We start from the raw sequence: 27,890 nt of genomic DNA on the forward strand, positions 1-27,890 counted from the left end.
GGCAAGCTTAACTCGAAACCGTTTGAAATATCCAATAATCTTGAAAGCTTGAGAAACAAAATTCATTATATACGTTTTTTTTTTTTTTTTGAACGTATGCATACGGAAACGAAAAATTACAATTTTCGAGTCAAAATTTATTGTCAATAAAAATAGTAAGAAATATTTTATGCAGTTGCTAGTTTTTGTGAGCCAGAAATGCTCAAAGTTTTAGCAATATAGCCAAACGTAAAATAGGTTTTAAAAATATTAATAATTTACCAAACGTTACAATTTATTGAACACCAAAACGGTTGTGCAAATATCTCAGTAAACTGGAATAATCCCTTTTGCATGTGTAAGCTAACATGTCAGTTACCGGTACAGATCGGAAACACTACAACCAGAAACATACATACCGACAATATTTCTTGAACATTAGAACGCGACCCTGAATAAAAAAATATTTATTCGCGTTTACCCAAGATTGATTTCCCCCCATTTTTCTATAAAAATTACATATTATTTTTTGCAAGATATACTTTAAATACTTGCATTCGACTAAGCTACATGGAATAAGTTTTGGATTGTTGCAAATGGAAGTCAATTTTGATCATACCCAGTCTTATTTTATGCTTCAAACGGATTGCCCCCAAAAATATCATAATATAACTGTTTTAGATAACTGTTAGTATTGTAACTCTTTAAGCTTTGTTTTAATGTGACTGATGTTAACAATAAAGTTGAATAGTATTTTTGAAAGTTTTGCTTTTATACAATATGTGTTTATATTCGGACCCTTATTCTCCTTTTTTCGCTGCACCACTTTGAGGAAGAGTGGAAAACAGGGCGATTATCGTTCGATCTTAACTATTTTTTTAGTAATGGCATAACACAGGTAGCCCAAATCACGTTTATAGACGCTTTGTAAACTTTTTAACATGGTCATCACACGTAGAAATCCATTTTAAACGTTCATAAAACGTATTATGCTACCAGAGAAATTGGATGCAGGGAACGGTTTGCCTTTTTCAAATGTGGCAACATCAGCTTGGAACATAAGCCTAAAAGAGGTCCACCATCGGATTTCGACGACCATGCATTTTTTTTTTTTGCATTTGTAGAAGAAGACGAAAGCATTCGTCGCCCGGCAAAAAGCGTTCGTCGTCTTGAAAAGTTTGGGAAGATATAAAAACTCCTTTCCCTACTAGCTGAACGACAACAATAGGAGAGGAACGTCTGGATTTAAACATGAATGAGCGATAATTACGCACTAAGCCTATCTCCCATCAATTATGACACCAGCTATTGAACTTCATTTCACAATGTTCCGCTACATATTATGCGTTTTAATGTAACTCTTTCCATCACTATTATATTATATTTTATTCCTGTTTACATACTCAAGTTCCAAAATGAATGCTTATTTTTAAGCCCTTCTTCTCATCCTTTTCTGTAAACATCTGTGGAAGAAACGGAGACGCATATATTTCCCATTTAGGATTCACTAAGCCGTTTCTTTTTCTTTTTTGAAAAATGTCCTTATTGTGGTTGTTTATAGTGGGTCGTTACCAGGCATTTCAGCTAGGATGTATACAACCTTACTAACCAAGAGTCTTTTTAAGTACCATCGTGCATTTACTTTTCAGCTAATATTTTTGTATTAAATCAGAATATATATGTAACAGCATTCTCACTCATTAATTCCTAGTAACTCGGCCCCAATAGAGCAGCACTTCGAGGCTACTATCTTTTTTTAAGCCTTTCCCCCCATATATATATATATATATATATATATATATATATATATATATATATATATATATATATATATATATATATATATATATATATATATATATATATATATATATATATATATATATATATATATATATATATATATATATATATACATAGGTATGTGCGTGTACGAATATGTATATGTTTTTCAAGTTTTCCCCCTTACTCGTTCTCTCTCCCCCTCAACCGCCATGATACCCTTCATTGGTTAATCTACGAACGGCAGGTACGAAGGTATCATTGATAAAAATAAAATAAAATAAAATATCTTTAAGTAGAGAAAATATTCACACTGTACATCATACCTTACAGTCCTTAAAGGATCAAAATAGAAACATTTTGTTTTAGTATTGAACTGCCTCCTAATTTATCTGTCATACTCCCCATTACAGCTCCTAAGACCTTATTATTTGCTTATATTAAGTATTCAATTGTATATTTCGTATAAATAATTAATTTTTTTTTTCAGTAGTGCTTTGGACGTTTTCTTGTGTTTGAAAAAATTTCAAAAATATACTTGACGAAATCACAAGTAATAAACAGTCAGTAACAAGGTCAAAACTTCTGCCTCCACATGTGATAACTTCTCTGTCGGTATATTGTATAGAGTATGCTTTAGCCCTGGCTTAGCACCTTAACTTACTGTTTAATTATTCTGTTTCCCTAAGTTTTGTTCGCTTTTTCGTCTACACATTAAAGCAAGTGACATCAAAGACATTTCGAAATTACGTCTGTTGTTGTCCGACGTCTGGGAGACTCCATAGCACCTACAGTCATGACAATATCTCGAAGTATTATTTATTTTTATCTAAATTTTGCTCCAAAGTTATCTGTTGCACTCCTCATTACAATCCCTAAGACCTAAACATTTGTTTATATTAAGTAGTAAATTGTATTTTTAGTGCAAATATTTTTTTTATCTTTTCAGTAGTGCTTTGGACGTTTTCTAGTGTTTGAAAAGTTATAAAAATATATTTTAAATGAATTACACTTTTAAAAAAATCCCGAAATTTTACTGTAAAACTTACTGGCATCCATGTTGCCTGTTACTTTTACCGTAAAATCCTATTTTACTGTAAAATTTTTTGGTAGAAAAACGAGAGTTAAAAACGCTAAATAAAAACTGCACTTTCGACCTCGGGACCATCGGATTGGCGGGCGGCTTTGCTGCCAACCATACGATTTGGGACACGTCGTCTGAGAGGAAATACGGTGTTATGTGCTTCGCGCTGTATGTCACGTGGTGTATCAATTGGCGCTGCAATCGTTTATTTTCTTTGGTACAATTTACTGTAATTTTTTGGTACACCGTAAACATTCCGTTTTGCTGTAATATTTACCATACAATTTTCCTTTATTTTTAACAATGTACAAAATTTACATTTGGACTCTTCAAAGCGAAATACACCAGCTGAAACAATTACCCCACTTTACCTCTAAGCCAAGCTTGCTCACGTATTTATAATTTTCAAAGCAAGACACTAATACAACCACAGGGATGCAAGTTTCTTTACGCAAAGAGCTCACCAAGAAAACATTATACTTGAGATATCTCTCAAACGGCACACAAGAGATTCAAAAATACACAATTAAAAGTTCAGCTCTGAAATTTATGGTTTTACTTCCAACTAAGATACAGATTAATGCCGTGATAAATTGTAAACTTATTTGATTAAAACATGAAGTTAAATGCTACTTTGCTGTTCTCCGACTGGTAGCGAAATAAGGACCATAAAGAAAATGCGTTTAATGAGAAAAGGCATAGCGTTAAACAAATTGTTGAAAGAGAAAGAATAAATAAATGCATTCCCTATTCCAACTAAATGCGTTTTCACGACTGAGTGCAATTTAGAGATAATTATAATACGGAAAACGCTTGTATAGTATCTTAAATAAAGTTAACTGCATTTTTCGACAGTATATTTTCAATTCCTCGCATTTTTGGTTCTTTATTGCTAGTACTCGTCGATGCATGGAGCAAGTTGCCACAATTCGCACTCAGATATTTTTAGTTACGTTTGAAAACTTAAATTCTGTTGAGTTTAATATTTTTTCAGTTTTTGTTTATCTTATGAATGTGAATTATGAATTTCATTACGAAGAAAAAGATTCTATACTTATACAAAAAAAAAAAAAAAAAGAAGAAGAAGCGGTTTAAGTCAAAGAAAACGCCCCGATGAGAATTAATTCATTTTCTTACATTAAGCAGCATAACATAACTGTTTTCAAAATTTTAATTTACCAACTTAACTTTGCCATGCTTTATGTCTTTTATAGTTTCAAAATTTTATATCACTTACCTAGAACGTCGACAAATCCAATTTGACTTTTCATGGGCACGGTGTTTATTTGGCACATATAGCCCCCTCTATCACTTTTTTGGACGTTTCTAATATGGAGGACGAAGTTGCGGTTGTCGCTGTGGCTCAGAGAGATTCGATAATTTCGAGTGATGATGTGATGGTGTATGGTGAGAATCGCTTTAGTCTCCACTTTAATCCAAGCAGCCTGAGGAAAAAGTAAAATTTAAAACTCAGCAATGTTATACAGTCGGATCCCGATTTAACGGATTCATCGGGACCGAAACTTTTACACGTTTCGTCCCGATCATATACTGTTTAATCGTGGTTATTCGTAATATCGGGATGTGATTTTTTTTAAACATTTCATTTACCATATTTTAAACCTCTAATAAGCAACTGCTGAAAAATATCCATGATTAGAAAGTGCACACTTTTTATTTAGCATTACACGTGTTATTACACAATAGTTAATTTGAAATTTCAAACTACTGAGCAATAGATTTTTGACAATTTCCTTGATACTTAATTTAAAAGAGTTCTTTTTAGACGTTATGGAGATAAGAAAATCCTGTGTTATTTGAAGCCTGCTGCACGACATACGTTTTTGCAGTTTTTAAACCATGCAAAGCATTTGAAAAAATAAGTTTTAATGGGAGTTTCATTATCGCTTTCTGCATCAGTAAAACTATTCGTTGGTTGCCCCTTCGCCCGCCAAAAATTTCTGATTCCAGAAAAAGTCTTTTTCTGCTTTGGACAATATGGATTTTTATTTCTTCGTTACTACTTTGGACAATATGGATATTTAGAAAACAATCCAGTATTTCCTAACTCAAATTAACAACAAAAAAAAAAAAAAAAAAAAAAAATAATAATAATAAAAAATTCGGCTGTTGAAATATTCGTCAATTCGGGGTTTATTATTCGGTAAATAGAAGTTTTTGCCCTCATTTTAGTCGGGTAAAAAGAAAACAATTCGTTAAATAGAAGTTCGTTGAACCAGGGTCCGAGTGTGCAAACTGTAATGTGCTTTTATCATCAGAAAAATGAACTGCAGTGGCGTGCCTTACTAGTAGACCCATATCAATAATAGTGTTGAAAGTCACTAATGAATGACTAACTTGTTCCTGTTAAATTTCAGTGTGAAACATAAATGGTTGTGCTAACAGCAGCATACTACAGATTTAAGAATCGATGACATTGAAATGTAGAATTCACATCAGTTGTCCAAAACGTTGTGACCAAAGGACATTTTCTTCTCTGCTTCGAGTTTTCCATAATTTCAGGAAAAGATTAAAAAAAGAGCTGATAATATAACAAGTAGAAGATGATCTCGTATTTTCGTAAAATCGAAGATAAACATATACAGTAGAACCTCTCAATAAGAGACACTAAGGGGACCAGAAAATTTGTCCCTTAAATATAGGTGTCTCCTCTTCGGAGGCATAGGTATGAAATCAGTTACCCAGTACACTAACTCAGAATAGTTTCGTAAAAAATACAGTGTACTCCCTCTATCTGAACACTCTCTAATGTGAACACCCCAATATTCTGAACACATTTTGATGGTCATGGCAAATACATATGTATTATCCAGTCTCTCTCTATAATGAATACCTCCATAATTTGAACACTTTTCGGTCTCTTGAGTATTCAGAATAGAGAGAGTCCACTGTATAAACTATTAACATTTAAGATAAAATGCAGAATAATATATTATTTTTATTGAAAAAAATTCAAAATTTTACAAATAAAAATTTTTTTTAATAGTAAGAACTTAATTTAAAAATTGGTAATAGTAAAGTTTTGTAACATACATGAATTATTTTGAAGTAATTCCTTACATGGACTTGTTTGATTTCATGCAATTTAAAATTATGTACAGTCTAATTTCAATCGGTCGTTTCACTTTTTTTTTACATAAAGCTATTCATAGGCCACCAACTGTTAGCCTACCTTAATAATTCGTTGAGAAGAAAAAACATGCATGTAAATTTTAGAAAATAATTTTAAAATACATCATATAACGGCACGTTAATGTCAAACTATCACCGGTTGAATTTTGTTTCTTAAATTCCAGTAAATTTAATACTTTGTAGGCATTTATGTATTACTTTTTGAAAGTTTTCCCTGAAACTGTTCCTTAAATAGAGTGTCCCTTATTCAGAGGCAAATGCATGAAGGTCCCATTTCAAAGGGATTGGGATCAGGAAAAATGTCCCTTAAATAGAGGTGTCCCTTATTCGGAGGTGCCCCTTAGAGGAGGTACCATTGAATCTGCCGACACCTCAAGTATCACATCCAGATAATGCAGTTTCGTCCTTGTTGTGGACTTATCAGTCAGTAATATTGAATAACCAGGAATATGTCATCTCATTGAAGCAGACTGTGCGAACAAAGTGGTAGATAAAGTAGATTTATCTCACCAGCCAGAGTCCGCAGCGATAGTGCAGTTCAACTCGTAAATAAAAGGCAAAGCTTGGGTGGTAAGTTACAGTCCTGAAGCCAGAGCTATGGCCCAGAACTGCAGGCAATATATCGACAATACAGTTATTACATCCGGAGATTGCAGTTTCTTTCTGGCTTTGCCTTAAATTTACAAGTTGAACCATATCATGGCTGCGTACTCTCACTGGTGAGGTACATTTTCTTTATCTACCACTTTATTAACCCTCTCAGCATCAATGAGACAACGTTTGCCTCTAGTTTGATTATCTACTATTTTGGACTGATAATCCACATTAACCCATTAAGCACCAAGTCTCCCATTTTGGGGACCTTCAATTAATATTTTCTTCTTCATCAAGTAATTAAGATATCATTTTGAAATTTTTTAAAATGAATGATAGAGAACCGAACTTTATTGGTAATTTTTTCAAAAAGGTTTGGAATGTAAATTCGTTTTTAAGAACAATTTTAATTTTACTAAAACTTCTTGTTTTTGCATTACACGGGAAAAAAATTCCCTAAAAATAATTAATGCGAATGTAGGAAATTTGAAACATGGAATATGAAGCTGAATAGAGCTTTTTTCAAATCACAACAAACAGTGGCCAAGAAAAATAATTTAAAGGAGTTTTATTGGACTTTATTTACTGAAGTCCCAAAATGGGAGACTTGGCATGTTCTGATTAGCAGAGCTAGTCATGCCTAACTAGTTTTTCATGAATAAACTTTCTCCTTTTTTCCTGTTGAAGCCACAGCCCCCTTTGTATTTTCGTACTGTAAACACTTTTTTGTTGTTCAAGGTCAAGAGCAGGCGCTTTTATCAAAACAAGTGACATTCCATTCGTTTAGAAGAAAGTTCTGAAAAAACAGGGGTACCAATCCTCCCTAAAATGGATGACGCAACTCTCTGAATTTCTACAGATCCCGAAAGAGATTCCCGTAAAAGAAGATCAAAATTCCCTTTAAAACAATTCCTTCCCCCTTCGCTTTTGGTATTGGAAAGGATTCAAAGGCGGGCTACAAGGCTAATACATGGACTTTCTCATTTAGACTATGATTCCAGGCTTCGAAGGCTAAAAATGTAGTCTTCAGCAAAGAAGAGACCGAGGGGACACGGTTCAGTTGTTTAAATTTATTAAAATGAAAGATGTTACGGTGCTGAAGTTAAGTACTGAAAACAGGACAAGGGGTCATTCTTTTAAGCTATTTAAATCTCAGGCTAACATGAATATTAGGAAAAATTATTATTATAGCAGGGTAGTGGAACCTTGGAACAGCTTACCGGAAGAGGTGGTAATGAGCACGGGAATCGACAGTTTTAAGAGGGCCATTGATCTTCACTGGGAATTATAAATTACTAGGACCAGTCTACCTGGGCCCAGAGCCTGTTGCTGGTTGTCACTTTTGTATTTGTATATTTTTTTCTACACATTTAAAAAAAAGTGACGTCAAAGACATTATGAAATTATGTCTGTGATTTTCCCCCTTCCAGGAGACTCTAAAGCACCTACAGTCATGGCAATATCTCAAGATATTATTCATTTACCTAAGATAATTTTCAAACTGTGAAGGAAACATAACCTTTTTTTCCTTAACGGAAATAACCTGATAATTGAAAAAGTACGAAAGGAACCAAGTAGAATTGTATTTAATAATACAATCTAACTAAGCTGAGAGAAACTTTTAAAAAGCAGGAGCAGTTCCGATGAGAAAATCGATAGAAAGAAAAGCATTTCGATACTTATCGACTTCCATTTTTTTCGTTATGTATGTGTATTCCTCCAATTTCTTTTCTGTTTTCAATAATTCTTTTCACTTAGGCACAAAACATTTCCAATATACGTCTGCGATTTTTTCACAAAGGAAGGCTCGAAACGTATCAGTTTTAAAAGCTATCCAATAGATATATTTCTCTCAAAGAAACGTAATTTTCGGGAAGGTAAAAAAGAAAACACACACACAAACATACAAAATAAAATTTTACTATGTAAAGTCATAGACAACGCTTTATTACAGATTAGTAGTAACTGTGAATAAATGGATTTTTTTAATATTTAAAATCAATCATTACATAAAACTTCCCAAAATCTAGTCATATTTTCGGTATTTTTGAAAATCTGAGCATTCTTTGTACGATTTTTGTAATAGTTTTGAAATGCATGCCCCATAATATAACTCTATACGATTTTTACAAATGATATGAAATGCTTTGGCGGGAAAAAAAAAAGCTGTATCACTTGCAAAATGTATTTCTCGGGAAATGAGATATTAATTTTTCTGTAAGTTTGGTCGCTTTTTCTATGTACAATTGGTGTTTAATATTTTCGTGAACGTGTCCCTTATAATCACGAAAACATAAGCATTTCTTTAAAAAATACAAATTTTGCTTGAAAGTTTTTGGATCGAAATACGTACAGTTTTTTGCACTCCCTATACTAAGAAAATTTGACAACATACAAGATAAATTGAATTATGAAAAGTAGATAAAAGCTGTTGACAATTTGATGAATTATGATCCATTAAAGCAATTAATTTCTGACTGCGCATGTAAGAAATATAACAATTTATAATAAAGTTGTATACAATAAAACCTGTCTACAACAAGACTGTTGGAACCTTAAAACATATCGTAAAATATAGGCTATCGTTATAGACTGTTTGATTATTCATGCTAACATTTTGCTGGGGTCAAAAAAAAAAAAAATGTTATAGACTGGTTATCGTTATAGACAGTATCGTTATACGCAGGTTTCACTGTAGTAGTAAAATTTCTTAGGCAACATAGTTGGAAAGTCATGAAAAAAATCCAAATCAGTATCTTAAAAATGTAGAAGACCATCTGCCATTTAATGAGCTGAATTTCAATAATTCTCAAATAGGCGACGAATCATACGGAATTATTTGCAAAACTTGCCTGCAATCGTTCAGTGTAATTCATGAAAAAATATAGATTATTTACGAACAATCACCTATAATTCATCGCGCTTCGAAGAGCTATAAAAATATAGCTTCTTAAATTGCCTATGTATTTCTAAATTTTTCACATAATGAACAGATTTTTTTTTTATGAGTTGCGCGCATCTACTTTGGGTTTTAAATTAAGAAGGTCACAAATGAGGTCGTGTCCAAAATTTTGAAAGTATTTTTTTCTGAAAGAGCATGTTTAAAAACACAGAACCTGACCACTTTTTGAATAATTTGTTTAAGTTTGATATTTAAAAAAAAATAATGAAATCGGAGCGCTTTTATTGTTTACGTCTTTTGCCGATGACATCACAAATGATGAAATGCCATTCAGTGTTGCCATTTACGGTCCAAAATATTTAATTCGCATCTTTACTCAAGTGTATTGGCAGCGATATGGTTGATAGCAAGGGTAGAGCGCAACATTTAATTCGTTTCTTGATTATCATAACGTGGAAACGTGGTACAAAGATGCGGCAAAGTGCATCATTTGTGACGTCATCAAGACCACCCCTTGTTTGAAAACTCGGTCATTTAAAAAAAGTAATTAAAAAAAACTGTTGAGAAAATGAAAGTATTTTCTGGGTCCATGTTTTTTTTTTTTTTTTAGCTCATTCTATCCATTTCAATGACTAAAAGTAGCACTTTTGACCGAAAGAAACCAACCCATTGATATATTTTACACATGCACAGTGATAAACTAATTTCTTTAAACGTTCATATTAGATAAAAATGTTGATATTTAATTTTAAATGTTAGTATTATGTTTCACGTTGTCAAATGTTCTGAAAGTTTGTTAAGGGGTGATGAAAAACTTTGAATGGTATTTGCCAAAAGCATTTAAACGATTTTCGCATTTTTGGTAGAAATGCCCATATTTTCTTTACTAATAATAAAGCTGAGAGTCTGTCTGGATCTCTGTCTGGATGTGTGTGACGCGCATAGCGCCGAGACCGTTCGGCCGTTTTTCATGAAATTTGGCACAAAGTTAGTTTGTAGCATGGGAGTGTGCACCTCGAGGCGATTTTTCGAAAATTCGATTTTGTTCTTTTTCTATTCAAATTTTAAGATCATTTTACCCAGCAAATTATCATAAAGTGGAACCGTAACATGGGCGAGCAAATGAACATAGCCAATTGGCGAGAAATTCATCATCCGTTATTTGTAATTATACAGGCAAACCAAATGACTTTTTAATTTTCTACTATGGGAAAAGCCGTGCGGGTACCTCTTTTAGTGAATATAAGCAATACTTTTAAGGAAACATAAAATGAAATTGTAAGTAGCAAGTAAACTTATGCTGAAATTCAAAATTTATTCAAAGCTTTTTACAATGAAAGATAACAAAAAAAAAAAAAAAAAAAAAAAAAAAAAAAAAAAAGAAAAATTAATTTAAATTTTGACATCTTGAATTCAAATTATGTTTTTCGCAATCACGACTGTGTGTATGTAGGCGTGTGTGTTTGTGTGTATGGGTATGTGTATATGTGTGTAGGCATCTGTGTTTGTGTCTGTGTGCAGACGTGCATAAGTGTGTGGGTATTGTGTGTATGAATGTGTGTGTGGGGGGTATGTGTGTGTGTGTGTAGGCTATGTGTTAGTGCCTGTGTGCAGGCATGAATGTGTGGGTAGTTGTGTGTATGTGTGTGTGTATGTTTTTATGTGTGTATGTGTAGGTGTTTGTATGTATGCGTGTGTGTGTATGTATTTGTGTATGTGTATGTATGTGCGTGTGTGTGTTTGTGTGTATATGTATGTGTTTGTGTGTGTATGTATGTGTTTGTGTATGTATGTATGTGTTTGTGTGTGTGTATGTATGTGTGTGCGTGTGTGTGTAGTTGTGTATGTATGCGCGTGTGTGTAGGACATGGATGCAACCTGGAGACGGCTTTTGCTATAGGAAGCATATCTTTTATGTCACAAAAGTTACGAGAAAATTTTTTCCCTATAAATTCTTGAAAATGAACTTCAATTATGATGTAGTTTTCTCGTCCGCTACGATACATGTATGTTTTTCAGAAATTACAAAAAAGCTTGTTCTCGATGGAAAATGAAGAAGAAAATGTATCAAATGAATTATATGAGACTAAATTAAGTGTGGATAATCATCTAAGTGGTAGGACAAAGTGCCCATTTGTTTTTGTTGTTGTGTGGCAACTAGACTGGTAGTTTAAGGGACATTTGTGGGACCAAAACTCAAGGAGGTATTCGAGTTCGAAGTTTTAAGGGACCGTATAGAAGATAAGATTGAAACTTATCGCCCTTTCGGAATAATGACAGGTTGTCGAAGTAAAAAAAAAAAAAAAAAAAAAAAAAAAAAAAAAAAAAAAAAAAAAACCAAAGAATTTGTATTTTTTATTGCTATTCAAAGAGAAATGCAAATGTTAGGACATGTTATGCATGTTATGCAATAACACACCACAAAGCTTCAATCAATTTGAAAAACCGCACCATATGCACACATGTAATTTTAAACCCATGTTAACTTTTACATTTTCCCCCAAAGGTGTTATTGACGGATAGTGTAAAGAGGTATAAGTCACAAACTGCTGCGTTTCATATCTCGATGAATATTGGTCGTACTAATATCAAACTTTTTGTGTTAGTAATATCTTTCAATGGAGATTAGTTCCCTAAATATAAGTTAGGGGACTTAGGGTACGTATAAAATGTTAAATTTTGTATTTTTTGACTTATTTTTATATTTGCTTCAAGCTTTCAAAACTTCTTCATTCTGAATCTAATTTTGTACATTTTTGCAATTGGAAGTATGCATCTAGAAGTAACGGTTGTGAAAATAAATGTCTTGCAGAATAAAACAAGACACAGTACGTGTTGAAAAACTATTTATTTTTTAAACATATTTTACTACAAGGTTAATTGCATTTGGTAGGTTTTTCGGTACTCACAATTCTTCCTAATGAATATTCAATAGAAATACCGACTTGGCCGAATATCGAATAGTGATCGAATATTCAGTACTACCTTTCTAATCGATCGTAAGTTCGATAGAATGTGCAATAAGCAGAGTAGGTATGAGCTTTCATATATAGACAAAGACGCCTTAAAAATACTTTTGCTGCAGTTCTGGATCATTATTTTGTACGCATTTGGAGCTTCTAAAGCATTGGGTTGCAGGTCGCTTTTTATTGGGTAGCATATTTAAAGCTTAGAAAATAGATATTTCAGCTACACACTTTTTTTTTAATTGAGGAAAATGCAATAACTGGGCAGAAATATTCTCTGATACTTTAAAAAATACTGAAGCACTCAGAAAAAAGCCTCAAGCTTAAAAAAATTATATTCTGCTCTGATAAGCTTTTAATTATGCATTTAAACTTTTTAGTCGAAATATTTTATCAGTATACGAAATTTTCTAACTAACCTTTGAGTAAATACAACTATCGTTTTTTATGCATCTTCAAATCTTGACGTTTAGTGGCACACGTTGTATGCAGGTATTGTAAATATATTCTAGCAATTATTTCACTCTACTACTTTATTGAAACAGGCCCTTCAAGATGCAAAAACAGAGCATTTTTATATGATTTGTATATGGTTCGATATTCTCTGCAGATAACTGATTTCTAACTTTTATTCATTTCTGGGTTGATGTTTTTCAAAACCTTTTGAACCATAAAGCATTTTCCTTTCAGACATTTACTTTTGTCAGCGTCCCTGAATTCGTGGCCATACGTTCAAGGCCACCTATTTAGGCGACCATATTTTTTTAAAACGTAGCGAAAATAACTACTGTAAACTCCAGATTACCAGCGAGTGGATTCTCGCGAGTCGTTCAAGAATCAGGATCATGTAGTTTCACAGCAAAAGCAAATACCAATGACTGTTTTCTTTTTTCTTTTTTTTTGTAGAAAAATTATAAATTTAGCTCAGTTGTTTTTGTTTTATTTATTTATTTGCTCACAGTGCTGGCCAAATTATTAGACTAAGACTGTTTTAAAATTAAATTCTTTATTCATTACATAACTATAGACACATTAACGAACAGTGAAATAATTATCTAATATTTAGTATGCATTCCTTTGTTCTTGATGAGCATTTTAAGTCTTTTTGGCATACTTTTCACAAGGTTTACACCATTTCTTAACTTTTTAAAAAAGGAGGTAAAAAATTGTTTATGCTCACTATTATATATACTCACATACACATACTCACTAATTACCTAAAACTAACTTTAAGTATAACAGAACACACTAATAAAAAGAACTAGTGAATTGTTTAAGCTGATTGAGGTTATGTTCCTGATAGGTAGATAAACAAAGAACATAAACAAAGCAGACAGTGCAGCCACCTGCGAACTTTAAATTATGCTAAAATAACGTAATAATCAGTGTAGAGTATGTACTGTACTTTAACAATGAAATAAATAGTATTTTAGTACAAATAGTATACAAAAAAAAAAAAAAAAAAAACTCTTTAGTCTAATAATTTAGCCAGCACTGTATTTATTTATTTATTTATTGTGCTTTCTTCATCGTACACATACTTGTTCTTTATTGATGTTAAGTTCTGTTTTGCAAAAAATGCGAAACATTTTCACTTTAATGTATATTTTTTAACTGTTTGTAGAAAGTATTATGCATCAGTACAACCAAATATTTTAAGAAGTACAATTTTTAAATTATTAGTCCCTTTTTTAAAGCCTTTTCGCCATTTATCCGCGTATTTATTATCCGCGCCACCAATTCTGGGAACAATTGGAAGTTTACTGTGGTCTTACCATCGAGATATGATTCCAGTTGTCATCTCTTCCTTCATAATTCGTGCACGAGATTTGACGGCTGGAAAACTTTCTTCAGTTTCTTGTACTTTTTGTAGCTGTTTACATACCAACATATAAAACCTTCGTGTCCAGAGATTTAATCTGTATTTTTCTGCCTGTACGAAGTGGATTTTTATGCAATCCGACTTCAACCCAGAGAAGTCCTACCTAGGAGTGTATCGTTCATGAACGAACGAGTCAAAAAGAACGAACCTTCAAAATGAACAAATCCGTTCGTTCACTCAAAAAATGAACGACCGTTCTTTTGAACGGTGAGCAGTTTGGAACATTGTATTGATGCTCTTGTGATAAAATCAAATGTTTTTTTTCTTATATTCATCTTCAAATATTTAGCTCTCAATCGATCTCAAATGTCCTTTTTCTCAGTGCAATGAAATGTATATTGTCGCCTCAGTCCTGGGAATTATTTCCCTAAGTATAAGTTAGGGGACCTGGGGCCAGTATAAAAAGCTAAATTTTGTATTTTTTGACTTATTTTAATTTTTACTTCAAACTTTCAATATCTTATAACTCTGCATTTGATTTTGAACATTTTTTCAATTGGGGACTAACATAACATCTAGGACTAATACATTTAGGACTAACAGTTCCGAAAATAAAGGTATTGCAGGTTAAAACGGAACACCCTGTATATATATACACACACACAGAGGCCTTAACGTCAAAATGTACCTTAACGTTTTATAAAACTGGTATTGAACAGAATAACTGCAATCTTTCTTTGCCTATTAAAGCGTTCATTACCTATTTGTATTTCTCCAAAACAAAATACATTTATTTACTTCATGTAGCAGCCAACTACAATATGAATTTATCATTTATTAAAAATTATTACATTTACCTACAATTTTTATGTTGTTGCCAATATAAAAACTGCGAAAGAAAAAGGTAACAAACATGAAGTATTTATTTAGCAATATTGAAATTCTTATGATTATTTTTTCTCCTTAAAATTTCGAGAATAAATCTTCTGCGTTCGAATCAAGACCTTTACATTTCGAATTTCCGAATGCTTTTGATGTTTTTAAGAAAATTTAATATAGTAAAGTAATAGTTGAGCAAATGTGTTTACGCAAAATTAATATGTTTGTCTGTTTCCTCGGAATAATCGTAATATTCGAATTTTAAAAGGTCTTTTACATAAGTGTTTTTGTTGGAATTCTAACTTAAAAGGTAATAACACATGTTAATATTTTAATGTGTTTTAAACTAAACAATTAATGCTCAGATGAACCCTTTTAGCCACACTGTTGTTCCTAACAACTTCATTTATAGGTTATAATACAGTTAAATTTAAGTAGGACAGAAAGGATTAATAAAATTAAGATTTTATTTCACTCTACACTGTTAAAACCAGAAGTGCCACAAGGGTAAAGAATTTCACCCTAAGGTGAAAAAACGGTGACTCAGGGTGCAACAGAGACTAGGAAGTGTCGTTAAGGTGCTTTTGGTTCCTCAGTGGGTGAACAACGTTAACTCAAGTGCTAAAAGACCATTCAATAGGAGAGCGACTCGTTGCGCATGCGCCCTGACAACAACTGCAACGACAACTTCAGTTTGAATGGCGAACGAAGGAAGTTGCAACGAAATTTACTTTCACATTAAATGAAGTACAAAACTGAAAATTTCGTGGATTAATCTTCGAAACCTCGCGTAAGTAAAGGCATTTGATCATATTGTAGCTCTTAGAGCTTTCGAACATATTTAAAATGTTTAAAGTATGTTGATAACCGCTTATTGTTCCGTTTACCTTATTAAATATTTAATATCTTGCTATTTATATCCTGCAAAACTGCTACCTAAAACTATCTATCAGTACTATCTTGAACAACAACAACATTAAAAATAAAAACGTTAAATCAGCTGATAATTGAATAGCTAATTCCGGAATAAAAATGCATCGACGCGACGTGAGCAGCCTATATACCAATGTATATTTCTTCTCAATGAAATAACTACGTAGTAAAAACGAACAGAGCAGCAAAGGCGGAGGAAAAAAAAAAACGCGTAAAAAGAAATCTCTTTCACTCAGTGTGACTCATGAGTTTCACATCGTGTTTTGGTTAACGTATCTTTCTTAGGCATTATTGCATGAAGCGAATGTAGTTATCTACTCGTTTTTATTTTTAATCTGACGGAAAACTTGACATTGGAAAGAAGGGCTTTTAAATTAGTATTTATCTTGTACGCATAAGGATACTCAAATATTGAATTTTATAATAAATACTAGCATTCCCGTACCCGGCTTTGCTCGGGTAATGGAATTAGCAGGGGTTAACAGTGCTTGGTGCACCTAGTTTCGAAAATCCTCTGTAATAATTACTTATTACCTATTACTTTTTCTAATTTGGGGAGGATCCCGGGGCCCCTGGACTCCTTACATATATGCCTTTGTCCTTAACCGATCTTTAACTGTTATTAACGATCCTTTTAAAGTATTGATTATCTTTGCAAATACAGGTCATCCACATTTTATTGATATACCTTTGTTTAAGCAAAAAGTTCTTTGTATACAACATTTTTAGTTTTTTTTTCTGGTGCTAAAATTATTAAGCTGCTTGATGAACTAACTGACTTTGGAGCAAGCTACATAACATTGGCCGTGTGAAAAAAAGTCTTCTCTTAAATCGGTCCCTGCTACTTTTAATGTCTGTCCTTGTGACTTATTAATGGTTATTGCAAAGCAAAGGGGATATTTCGATAATTGGGAATCTGGCGCGGTCGTCTCATTTTTGGCAGAAATAATTTTATTTTGGTAACCCTGCTGATGTATTGTAACCCTATGTTAATAAGTGTTTCCGGTCTCTTTGTTTAGATTTGCAAACAAAAATACCTCACGCGAAGGCGCTGGAGCCAAAAATTGACGCCAATGAAGAAAGATCGCCAGATTCCCAATTATCGAAATACCCCCCAAAGCAAACTTTAACAGGAAACTGCACTCTTCTAAATTCAAAAGGATAGTCCGCCTGTGATGATGTTCTTAAAAACTTCGTTTCTAGTTTTGAAAAAATGAAAGCAATAGACAGAAACATTATGATTTGTCTTGAGAAAAGCCTCGAAGAGCCACGTGAGAAACAAAAACAATATCAAATTTATAGTCTCCATGTTTATAGTTCGCTATCGACCAAAAGTTGAGATGAAGTACTGAATAATGATTTGAATGGAAGAAAGCCTTCGAAAATAAGGGATTTGAATTCAATGACAGGTTTTAAATTCGCAGAAATTAAGAGGTTTTAATTAATTGCTCCCGAACTAATTGGGATTTCGAAAAATCCTTTCTTAGTGGTTACTTTCGTAATCATGCGGACATGCCTGCCAAATTTCAAGTCTGAAGCTTCAGCGGTTTCGGCTGTGCGTTGATATATATATATATATATATATATATATATATATATATATATATATATATATATATATATATATATATATATATATATATATATATGTTATCTCAGGACATTGATTTTTATATATTAAGATTGATATGTTACGCTCGATTAAAATTTTAAGCGTTAATGAAACGCTTTTATTTTCCCATGATTCAAATCTAATGTTACCTAATATTTCTGGTTGTTCCGGCAAATGATTGATAAATACCTTCCCTATTCATTTTCAGTACGGATCATGCAGTAAAAGTTGTCAACAACATATTAATTACTGAGCAGTCCAAGTGTGAATGCAAGAAAGTTAGTGCACGAACAGACAAATTCAAGTCATGAACACTTCTAAACTATGTTCGAAAGTTGAAATGTGACCAAACGCCTTCATATATATAAATCAAAATAAATAAAGCACAATTGTATTCAAAAACTCACACAACACGGGGGGGGGGGATCTCTATAGGAAGCAATGAAGGTGCCATTTTTCTCACCTAGGGTACCATCTTTCACCTACGGTGCACGTTAGGTGAAGGGAGCCAGTTTTTCACCCTTGCTAAAGGTGCAATTTCGGCTCTCTTTCGTGTGTCGCTGGTGAACAAGCGTTTCACCCCTGAAAGTTGCCAAACGCAACCTGTAGTTTTAACAGTGTATTTAATTTTAAAAACGATTATTTACAAAATAGAAAATTTGTTTTCTGATACATAAATAAGATTTTAAACAAAATTTGCAAATTACATTTTTTAAAATTACTTTCTGCGTATAAGACCAACAAAGCAACATCAATTTTAATATAAATTCAATAAAATTTTATAATCAAGGGTAAATAACATGTCTTTACAAATGTATTCTCGTGGACAATGGTAGGATCTCGAGCTGAAATTCGAACTTGGAGCAATTTTCCAGTGTTTTAGGGAGGATTTTGACCTCTGAACTTTTGAAAATGAATGAAACGTTGTAGTTTAGAATTAAAATATATATTTGTTCTTTCGCGGGATCTGTGTGAAGACCGTTACAACCCATTTTTTCAACGGAAAAACCTGAAAAATCATGTTATAAATGAGTTATACGGTGGAAAAAAGAATTTCTAAACACCCGGCAGCGATCAAAAGTTGTGTTTTATCATCCAATTCCTCGATTTATACTAAGCATTGAGCCACATATCAGGGAAAAAAATATGGTCATACTTTTTCGTTTTCAAAATAGCGACTTTGATCCATTCTGAGCTCTGCGGGGCTTAGGGGGTTGCGAAATTCAAAATTATAGCACCACTACACTGTTAAAAATTTTCCGGAAAATGTACGATAATTGTTACTGGCATCCATATTGACAGTAACTATTACCGTAAAAATAAAATGTTACTGTAAAATTTTACGGTTTCCTTGGTAGGCCACAGCAACCAATTGGCGCTGGGATCGCTTATTTCTCCGGTATAAATTACCGTAAAAATCAGCGATGCTGCAAGTCCGCCATTTTACAGTAACTTTTACCAGAAAAGTTTCTTGAATTTTTAACAGTGTACGAAATAATTGAAGAATTTTGCCGCATTTTGAACTATAATAGAAGATTCTAGCTCAAAACCCGCGAGTTCGGTGTATTTTTGCCCACTGTGCTACATTGTGCGGCGGTTCAGAATGCCTATGTAAATGCTTTATAAAACTCTCAGAATATAAAAGTCAAGATTCAAAACGAGCCTAATACATGGAAAAACATTGTCTTTTGATTTTCGAGAATCCGTGCCCAAAGGAAATCACTGTAAGAAGAAAATTGCAGAATTATTTTGTCTAATACGATTACGTTGGATTGAAACAACTTTCAGAAACAATCGAGCTACTGACGGAGAAATCAATCCGACGAGAAACAATTCGATATTTATCGATATTGAGTATTCTATTGTATCCGTCTCCTGTATTTGATAGCCTTTTTTGGCTGTCTTTCCACTATTCTTTCGTAATACGCTTTCGACATAAATCTTTTCTCTTTTCTTTTAGAGACAATCGGTTTTCAAATGTGTACCAATAGCTGAACTCGGAATTTTACGAAACTATGATTGTGAAGGAATTCTTTTAGACTGTAATCCCATTGCAGAGATTGCTTTTATCAGAAGAGATATGAAATATCTTTTATTATTTATGGACGGTACTCTTAAAATCTGAAATTATTTTAGAAATGGTCCAGTTATTTTCGAAGATTTTAAAGGGTTGAAAGTGAAATTCACGAAGAAGATATTATAAAAATGTTGAAATATTTTAAAAGAAAAACGTACAGTGTTCTAGGAGAAAATGGAGTTATTGAAAACGTTCAAAATATTTTTAATACCAAGTACTTTCAAGGAAAATCAAAATCTGCGACTGTTTTATAACTTTTTTACACCTATTTCCGAATCGGTTTTTATAAAACACTAAAAATAGTAACGCCTTTTATTTTACTTCTAAAATTTCTCAGATCAGAATATTACTGGTAACAAATATTAAAGAGCAATTGTAAAATGATAAAAAAAAAAAAATGTGAAAACTGTTTGTTCTAGCTTTTCTATATTGTTGTAGTAAAATAACGCAAGGTAACTGCAAATTTTTCATTTTTCATATTTTTTTTCATTTTTTTCATCTGCTGTACTTTTGTTTTACCATACAAGCCTTAGAGTAAGAATTAATAAAAAGAGGGAGCTAGTTAAATCATTGACTAATCAAAAACAAGGGCAAAGAGCTCAAGTCACGTGACTCAACAGCAATGAATCGTTGACACGTTTTGTGGGAAACGAGTGAAGGAAACCTGATTTCTTCCGACGCTTTTCTTTAAAATCTGTCACGTGACTTGGAGGTCTTTCTTTCACGAATGAAAGTCTTTACTCCCTTCATTTTATGTAAATTCCAATGTTTTTCTTTAAAATCTATCACTTGACTTGGAGGTATTTCTTTCACGAATGAAAGTCTACTCCCTTTATTTTATCTCTTCGCAGAGGTACAAGCTTGCTTATTTCGTTTACCCTCAAAATAAAGCACAAAAAACTATCTTACTCCAACATGTCCAAATTGTTAGTATGAAATCTAAAACGCGTTTCCTCAAATGTCTTAAAAACTTATTTACTCGGATACTGCGATTTACCTTCCCACGGCAGTGCAATATCTTTACTCAATGCTTTGTCTATACTCTGTAACAGTTATAGAAATCTTCTGTTAAGGTTTAAAGTGAAAATTTTGAGTGAATTTAATACAAATAAAACTACAAAATTGATGATCAGCATCGTGCTCTGTGCCCAACTACGCTGGTTCGAATCAAAATTTCAAATTAAATGAATATCAAGAACCTTCTGAAAACTATTCTCTGAAACGCTTGTAACAGTCGGGTCCAAATACCTATAATCCTGTTCAAGTAGTAACGTTTCCTGGTTTTAGGATTGCGCAAAACTTTTATAAATGTTGCCTTAAGAGTTTTTAAAGTTATTCACATTAAAACTTTTTTTGAAAGGTGAAGATAAATAGAGAATGAATAAGACTGGTTAAAAATCCAGTATAATACATAACTAATGATGAAACTGAACTAATAACTAAAACAGTAACTAAAGCTATACATATTAAGATTGTTATTGAGCTTTAGTTCAAACTGGTTAAGAGTTAGATGAATCGCTGTTTAAGCTTTTAAATAATGAGTAAGGATATTCCGTTTACAAACATAATGCAAGTAATCAATTTTAACCAAAGGGGTTGGGATCATTTAGCGAATTTAACGAACTTTATAAACTTTTCGTAAGATAATCTGCCTATAAATGTCGTCAGAAAATTCGAAGTTAAATTAGCTTCATTTCATAAATCATGTTTTAAAGAACAACACTCTAATTTCTTTACATGGGCTCTTTTGCTTATTTATTTCCGGTTTAAAGTAAAATTAACAAAACCAATAGGGAAGTTTTCGATTTTTAAATTTTTTTTTATATGATAGAATAACATGTATGAACATCATAGGTGAAAGAAATTTGAGATACGATAAGTAGTTTTTTTTAAATTAATTTTTAAAGTTCAAGCGCTTGTGACGTAAAATGGCATAGGAAGTGACGTCATGCGCTCTTCCGATACGGGAGAAGCCGAAGGTCTCGCATTAGACTTCGAAGACGAAACGTAAAAGGCTTATCTCCTCGCATTTAACTCCTCGCGTTTCTGGAACATTAAACCTCTCATCCCTCTCGGAAATATTCGAATATCATCGTTGATGTTACATGAGGAAGATTATTTAGATTGTGTTTTAACGAATCCGGTCTCCATAGTGTGTTCAAAAGGATTATTGAATTTCTAAAAAATATAAATATCAGCGCGCTCAAAATGTCCCTAGCGAAGACAAGGGATCTTCGGCGGAAGGCTGCCCATTCGCGCCCTGTGACGTAGGCTAGTGACGTTTCAGAACAGCGCACTTTTGGATTTTTAAAAATTCATTAAAAATCAACCACGGTGTTTTAAAATTCGGCGATGGTGAATTTTTTAGTTTTGAGGGTCAATTAACAATATCCAATAGCCAAAATATGAACATTTAATAGGTTGCAACTTCCCTATTGCAGATGTGGATTAAACCACGAGCGAATCTATATTTATTTCATTCATTTACTTATGGCGAGAATAAATCATTTTCCACTTTAAGAAAAGTAAAGTCTGCAAAGAAATTAACCAATCCTTGAAACTTCTAATAAGAAAATACACCAATAAATTGTCTTTACGAAAGTCAAAGTTAAACCATGTACACTTTCCCCATCATTATTTCAAGAAACAATACTTTCATTTTCCTGCATGCGTTCTTTTGCTTAGTTACTCCTGGTGAAAAGGAAAATCAGCAAAAGTATCTGTAGATTACATATGCTCCGTTAAACCCGTCTTCACTGCCTATCGAACATCTGCCACAGTTATTGAAACAAATATTTTATTATTGCTGGTATTGCCATCGCTGTATTAATATGGGATACCTTTCACTGTACGCCGTTCTTTTTTTCTTTTTTGCATTCGTTTCCCGCTCTTTTTCCTTGACTTGGAATCTGATGGTCTGATCTCCAGGAATTCCTACTGAAGCGTATAGGACGTTATTAAAAAGGGAGCGGGGGATATTTTCTGCTTAATGAGTGTGGAAAGCATTCGAGCTTGTTGGGATCGGAGGGGGATAATCTTATTGCTTACATGCTGGGTATGTGGTGAGATATCTAATTTTAAACTTAAAAACCAAAGCTGCAGCTCAAACGAATCGGATCAGATTCGCTAATATAATTACCTCGATGTCCTCTCAAAGAATTTCAAAAAAGGAAGTTTTTTTTCCCCCGTCCTTTAATCCGATATGGGGATATTAGGGTTAATAAAACATATTGATGCTGGAAGTACCCAATCTCCAATGTCAAAAATGGCAATTTTATAGGGAAGCAATGTACATTTTTACTTCCTTTTACAAAAAAGGAAGTATTGTATTCGCAAAAAAAAAAAAAATTTCACTCAAAAATCGGCCTAAGTTTCCATTTTTCTCACCCCCGAATGAATGTTGAGTTTTTTTTCGACCCGACCACACGTGGATATATGCCTAGGAACCTACAGACGCCCGAAATATCCATTTCGACGACCCCTCAGTTAATTACAACGAATTTTCTCGTGACGTCCTTATGTACGTATGTGTGTGCGTATGGGTGTATATGTGTATGTGCGTATGTATCTCGCATAACTCAAAAACGGTATGTCCTAGAAAGTTGAAATTCGGTACGTAGATTTTTAGTGGGGCCTAGTTGTTCACCTTCCCTTTTGGTTGCATTCGGATGTTTCTAAGGGGGTCTTTTGCTCCTTTTTGGGGGGAAATTATTGTTTATTTGGATGTAAACTGAAGTGGTGTTATAATTTGTCGGACACTTGGCGATAAATCGCGAGTCTTTTGGTCGCCAACTTGGCGACAAATTTGACGATTTTTTTTTTAAAATTTGGTTTCAATTTGGTCACTGTTGGTGATATTTATAGAGTAAACAATTGAATCACATTAAAATTGCCAATAATGGAGAAATGACATTAAATTGGAGTAAAAGGAAGTCATGTGATGCACACATTAGTTCGTTTATGTTTTCATTTCGCGTTATCAGTACTATCATACTTGAGCTCAACACATTTTGGAAGATCCATTTTATTGGAAGAAATGATATATAAGATTGAAAAAATAAAGGAAAAAAAGGAAAAATATTTAATTAGAAAAAAAAAAACAATTAACATTAAAGTTTTGCATACTTTCAGCATCATAAAGCCTTTAAAAATATGTTATGAATAAAACATATTTGTATTAACTTACATGCAGTGTCCATCGTTACAGGGGCGCATACCAAAAGGTGTTGTACGGAACTATAGGCTTCTACCGTTAGAGAACTAACTTACCAGTAAACCGATTTTTACTTTTTGGAGTAGCAAAAAAAGTTTAACAAGCCTTTTTCTTGTATTCATTGTCGCGTGTAAGATTTTTACTTTATTATTAGCTGGATAAGATAAGAAAGATCATTGGTTATTTAACGTTTAATGATGTTAACTTCCTTTGCACAAACTATTTCTTGCCAAAAATCAATTAATAGTTCTCTAAAATCATTAAAAAATGCCGACACGACGGATTGCACGGTGATAATCAGACTAAAACTATTTCATGTTGGCAACTTGCAAGCAACCCTGTACTCTCTCAATTTAATGTTTGCTCTGAGGTAAATCAACACTGAATTCTTGCTTCTAAGACAATCTCACCTCACTTGCCATGCAGACAGGCACACTAACAAGTGAAGAGCACAAAGAAAAGGCATTTGCTCATCTAAGTATAAATGAATATCGTATCAGCAACTTGGTTCTTTGTTTTCATCACAACCTGCTAAGCGGGCTGCTGTCTTGTAAACCACAGTTAAATTTCGTTAAACTCCAATTTTCTTTATTAACATGAATCTCTTGTAAGTCTAAAAAGACATTTGTCAGTCCATTTAGTCCACTTAAGGGACCATTGATATAGTGCTAATATAATTTGCTTAATAACATTCAAAATAATAAAACTTTTATTGGCGGAAAAGATGCTTACCCTATAAGAGCCAAGATTGTCAACAATACAGGGTAGTTGGATGTCTCGCCCTACGGGTATGGTGATGTTTGGAATGGCTTCTGCAAACTCTGGCTCTGCTTCATTTGTTGTTCCTGAAATTAGAAAACATTTAGGTGTTGAATGATATCTACACCCAAAATATTTACACACATAAAAATTCACAGTGGTACTGTCTGACCGTCGATTAGATGGAAAGGCTAATATCCGGTTCGTAGGCGAAAATAGACATATCTATTAGTTTATAAGGGAGTTAGTTGGTTTGTTACAAATGTGCACTTTTGCCTCTGTATTACTTAGCCCCAGTTTTGTAAAAATGAAAATTTGCTCACGGCAATATTATTTTAATCTAAAGTACATTCGACCAATATTCTCACTAGAAAAATTGATTTATTTATTCACAACATACTTTTGATCTTACCATTTTGCTTTTACATTCCCGAACGAAATGAGAACATTTTATTTTATTTTTGTTGTTTCCATAGTAACTTTTTTTTGTTTCCCCTCATTTTATTTTTGAGAATGCAATAAATGAATAAGGCAGCAGTAATATTATAAAACGCGTGTCTCAATATCCCATCGCTATTTTCCCAACTCTCCTGTTAGATTCCGTCAGATGGTATCGTCTTTACTTGGCCGATTGCCAAATTACATACAATCGATGGTCAAACAGTAGTAAGAACATTGATATTTTGTTCATCTTACAACAACGTGCTATATTTGTAAAAATACTAACACTTGCTTAAGCTTAGAGCAGGGATTTGCTACTGGAAAGGAGCAAGTCCACAGAGATATTTTCAAGGAGATGTGTGTAGCAGAAGTTGATTTTTATTCGGAAAGAAGTCAAATTCTGAGATTAAAATGTTGTTATACAAGATCTAATTTTTTACTTCCTTTTACAAGAAAAGGAAGTATTGTATTCCCGAAAAAAATTTCACTCAAAATTCGGCCTTAATATCCATTTTGCTCACCTCCGAATTCCGAATTAATGTTGAGTTTTTTTTTTCTTTTTAGCCCGACCACACGCGGATAAGTGCCTAAGAACGTAAGACAGTGCTTACCACGTCATTCCATTTATACTACTTCAAATGGCACATATACTGCTATCTCTCGATATCACTTCCACCACCGTATTCTCACTGCAACTAACACAACGCCTTGTCTAAATACGGGAGGTTATTATACCGGGCACTGTATAACATTCGATCAATTAAAAGATTTTTTTTCCCTTCACATGAGTGAAAATGTTGGACCTTGGAAAATTATCAAAAAAAAATAAATAAATAAATAAATAAAAAATAAAATAAAATAAAAAATAAAAGAAAAGAAAAAGAAGATACGTTCTACTGCAACTTCTACTCTCAAACAAGGAAGTGCTATATGATAGATAATATTGTGTGTTTTCAGGGTCATTTTATGGAAAACGGTCATTTTGTCGCTTCATGCATTTAATCAAAAATAATACCGTAAAATGGGGCTACTTGGACCCGAAATTTCATATTTTTTGCGAGTTTTACACTGAATGCTTTTTCAAACCCATAATGCAAACTGATAACCTTGTTTTTACCACTTTTCAGACGTTCTGCTACCACCTAAAGCCTTTCTTAAACAACAATTGTAACTCTTTATACATTTCTTTCTTTTTTAAAAATTGAATTCAAGTAGCCCCGCGCTAGGGCTACTTGGTCCGACTCAGAAATTCCATCAGAAAAAGCTGAAAAACAGATAGTAGTAACAAGAAGGACCAATGATTTTGAAAAATAAACTCAAAATGTACATTTTATGAGCAAACTATTTATATAAATGAAAATTATTTTTATAAATGAATATAAAATCAACGTATACCTAACATATTTTTAACATATTTTTAGGCGAACATAATTTCTCAAATAGAAATATAATCTAACCACAACTAAAACCAATTGAAATTCTCATTATTTAAGCATTAAAAATAATGAAAACCCCTCAATTTAATGGCTTGGGTGGGTTTTTTCTCTGATATTATTTAATACCTGCCCTATGTAGCCACTCTCTAATACATTTCTCCGGAATTAGTTGTCAGGACACAATTGTAAATTTTCCTCTTAACAATCCGCATTATTTCCTACTTCAGGGGATTATCTTTTACTTCCGGACCCTTTTTACCCCCAGATCTGCAAAAAAACGGGAATAAATAGCAACTACCCTCTTTATTTTAAAAGATTACTAACCTTTACTTAACATAATTTAGTGATGTAATGTCCCCGAATAGCATCAACTCATCGGCCGATCATCGGCCATTCATCGAAATCCAATCAAACTTTGATCGGCCGCTAATCGGATTCTGATGAGTTTTCATTGGAAATTCTTCCAATATGTCTCATCGGCAATAGTAGAATCCGATCATCGAAATCCTATGAATTTTGCTCCCTACACCGATGAGACTTGGAGCAATATACGAGCACTGCTGTTCCGAGGCGATGAATTTAGGATGAAAATACGATGAGAAGTAGTAACAGCCGCGATGTAGGGACAAGCAGGAGGAAAACAACTCAACAGTGCTAAAGGGTCCACCATCTTGGATGATCACGTGACCCTTCCGCCATCATAAAATTTTTCCGAAGGGGTATTTTCGGATGACGTCATTTTGGAATCCGTCATTTGGGCAATTATTTAATATCTTAATTTTTTTAAACAACTTGTTAACTTAATTTCTTATCTATTTAATTTCTAATTTATTACTTTTGCTGAACGTGATTCACGAGTTTACTCTAAATTGCTTTGACCGGAAATCAAACCCTCGGCCTCTGGGGTACGAGCTTCGCAGGCTAACCACTAGACAAGAAATGTTCTAACCAAGAAGGAAAATAATGTTTTAAATGGGAAATCATTTGTGGCGCCACCTATCGGATGTAAGGCCATGACAGATTTCTGAACGGAAAGTGAGAATTTTATTCAGTGGGGGGGGGGGGGGGGAGGCGGGGAATGAAGAGTCAAAGTCGTTCATTTTGGCCGCAAACCGAGTCGGAGTCTGTAATTTTGGGAGTCAAATTGAACGGAGTGGAATCGTTTTGGAGATCGAGAGAAGTCATTCAAGAGTCGGAGTCTCATTTTGTTTGCAATTCCAGTGAGGTAATCGGGATTGGAATCGTGAAGTTGAATTGA

General features: G+C 33.2%; 1 protein-coding gene across 1 annotated transcript in view; it reads right to left on the minus strand.

The window, feature by feature from the left end:
- The window catches only part of LOC129224253 (lachesin-like), a 108,173-nt gene extending 80,871 nt beyond the window's left edge, over positions 1-27,302 (minus strand). The window contains exons 1-3 of the mRNA XM_054858679.1: positions 27,227-27,302; positions 24,729-24,841; positions 4,083-4,290 (exon numbers count right to left, since the gene is read on the minus strand). Of these exons, the coding sequence (XP_054714654.1) occupies positions 4,083-4,290; positions 24,729-24,841; positions 27,227-27,302 (397 nt within the window). The remainder of the gene's footprint in view (positions 1-4,082; positions 4,291-24,728; positions 24,842-27,226) is intronic.
- Positions 27,303-27,890: the final 588 nt, after the last annotated feature.

Source organism: Uloborus diversus, chromosome 6 (genome assembly GCF_026930045.1).
Source record: "Uloborus diversus isolate 005 chromosome 6, Udiv.v.3.1, whole genome shotgun sequence".
NCBI classification, from domain to species: Eukaryota; Metazoa; Arthropoda; class Arachnida; order Araneae; family Uloboridae; genus Uloborus; species Uloborus diversus.